Below are 2629 nucleotides of genomic sequence, written 5' to 3'. Positions count from 1 at the left end.
CACCAAACAATTTTTCATACGGGGTTTTGTTTTGCAACAGAGGCGAGGGAAGACGGTTGATCAAATGGGCAGCTGTAAGGACACACTCACCCCAAAATTGCTTAGGGAGACGACCTTGAAAAAGTAAAGCTCGAGCCACATTGAGTATGTGACGATGTTTACGCTCGACGCGCCCATTTTGTTGGGGCGTGCCAACACACGAGGTTTGAAATTGAATTCCATTTTCCAAGAAATAATTAGCCATATGATTAAACTCATTCCCGTTATCGCTACGAACAGTTTGCACCTTTTTTGAAAAACGAGTATTGACCATGGCCAAAAAATGCATAAAGAAACTCGTTACTTCAGTCTTAGCAAGCAGTAAATATACCCAAACAGAGCGGGAACAATCGTCAACTATAGTCAAAAAATACTTTGCACCGCAAGTAGATGGAATACGATAAGGACCCCAAAGGTCGCAATGAATTAATTGGAAAATTTCAGGAGCAATATTGTCACTAGAATGAAAACTAGATCGAGACTGTTTGGCAAAATGACATACATCGCACACCAACTTATTATTAAAGGAAATTGTTCGAGCTAAAGAAGTAAATTTAACCGCATTATCCCCCGGATGACCAAGTCGACTATGCCACAAATTGTAGTCTCCAGCCGAGCCCACTGTGTTCACCGTAGAGGACAAATTTGAAGAAAGCAGAAACAGTCCATCATTAAGTTCACCAGCTCCAATCGTCGTCCTCGTAGACCGGTCCTGAATAAGACAACAATCCTTAGTAAATTGTAATAAATAGTCATAATCAGCCGTCAATTGGGAAACGGAAATTAAATTGCAAGTTAAATGGGGAACATATAAGACGCGGCGAAGAGTAATGGAGTTGTTGATACAAACAGTACCCATCTTGGAAGCAAGTATTTGTTTCCCATTTGGTAACCCAACCGGCCTAGGAGGAACTACCATGGAGTCGGAAAACAGAGAAATATCACATGTGACATGATTAGAGGCACCAATGTCAATAATCCAAGAGATACACGTACCAGACAACCGATCAGATGACGGCGTAAAAGCCACATTTGCATGAACGACCGGGTCAGGACCCGCCCCACCAGCCTTGCTGCGTCGGAGCTCTTCTAAGGTGCGAGGTCGACTGCCCCACCAATCCGGAAATTTACCAGCCTTAATAAAACAATTTTTGATATCATGGCCATGTACCTCACAATGAGTACAAAACAATTTACGCCTTTCTAATTTTGCTTTCTCGCGCATCGCCTTCCAGTCAGTTGGAGTGCGTGAGGTCCCGGGAGTCGCAAACGCCATAACAGTAGTGGCCTCCGGCGGAGGTGCATCATTTTGAATAAGGCGTTCAGATTGCAAAGCAGCATGATACCCTCGAGTAAGAGTAGGCAGAGTCTCTAATTGAAACTGTTGATGACGGAGAGTGCTATATAAACTACGATCGAGACCCATAAAAAATTGATGAAGTCTCTCGTTGTCAAGGCGCTTAATAGCCTGAGACGATGTCACAAATACAACGGCCACACTTGCAAGCAAACGGAGGCTCGTGTACCGCTAAAGCATCCCAAAGAGTCTTTAATTTACCGTAGTATTCAGTAATAGACATACCTTTGAGTTGTTTACATTCAGCAAGATCCGTCTTGAGAGAATGAATAGAAGTGCTATCAACCACCGCAAAGCGTTCCGACAAGTCGCGCCACAAAATAGATGCATCCTCAACAAATGGAACGGTGGAAATTACCGAAGGATCGATCATGTTACGGATCCAGCGAACCACCGTACAGTTAACAACCTCCCATTGATCAAGTAAATTTTTGTCAGTAGGTTTCGTAATAGACCCGTCACAGAAACCATATTTGCGACGAGACTTGAGCGACATACGAATATCGCGGCTCCAATCCTCATAATTAGAATAAGTTAGAGAGATACTAGAAATTTTAATTCCGGGAATATCGTGAGACCCGAGGTAGAACGGAGAAAGGGGATCGATTTTAAATGGGGTTTCAGTTTCATTGTGCAGAGTTTCACCAGACATGGCGAAGGATTTAATTTAGAGAAGAAAACAAAAAAAAATTAGGTTTTGAAAGAAACCTTGCTCGATACCATGTTACGTGAATAAACTAAGAGACATATGAGATCGTTTTGGAATTCTGTATTGATTCATCATAGAGTAATCAGTTATATAGCTACAAGAGTTTCATAAGGGTAGCAACACCACACAGTAAAATAGGGATAAGTTCCCCTAAATAAAGGAACAATATTGACTAAATTATTCCTAATTATCCAAATAATATCTTTGCCTAACAGTAAGGATTCATTTTTGTTGATTAAATCTTTAACCTTAGTTATTTGTTAATGCTTGTCGACCTTTGTCTTGAGTTTATGAAATTTGTTGACCTCTAAAACTTTTTAGCCGGATGGGTTCAAGGATTTGATAATGTACATGGCTATTAGCTTTATCAATTTTCTGTTACAAGTTTTTTTCTTAACCCGGCCTTAGACAAGTAATTTGCTTAATTTAAGAGAATCTATTGCTTGGTGGTTGTTTAACTTGTATTGTGAATTTGTGATATCATGTTGTAGTCCTATTATTTTGTTGATTAATATAGACTTGAT

General features: G+C 40.4%; 1 protein-coding gene across 1 annotated transcript; it reads right to left on the bottom strand.

Annotated features, from left to right (window-relative positions):
* Positions 1-1499: 1499 nt before the first annotated feature.
* LOC141608438 (uncharacterized) lies at positions 1500-2048 on the bottom strand. Its single transcript, XM_074427793.1, has one exon. It carries the CDS (start codon positions 2046-2048, stop codon positions 1500-1502), a length of 549 nt encoding a protein of 182 aa, XP_074283894.1.
* Positions 2049-2629: the final 581 nt, after the last annotated feature.

The sequence above is a fragment of the Silene latifolia genome, chromosome 10 (assembly GCF_048544455.1).
Source record: "Silene latifolia isolate original U9 population chromosome 10, ASM4854445v1, whole genome shotgun sequence".
Lineage (NCBI taxonomy): Eukaryota > Viridiplantae > Streptophyta > Magnoliopsida > Caryophyllales > Caryophyllaceae > Silene > Silene latifolia.
This window is presented reverse-complemented; position numbering and strand designations above follow the sequence as displayed.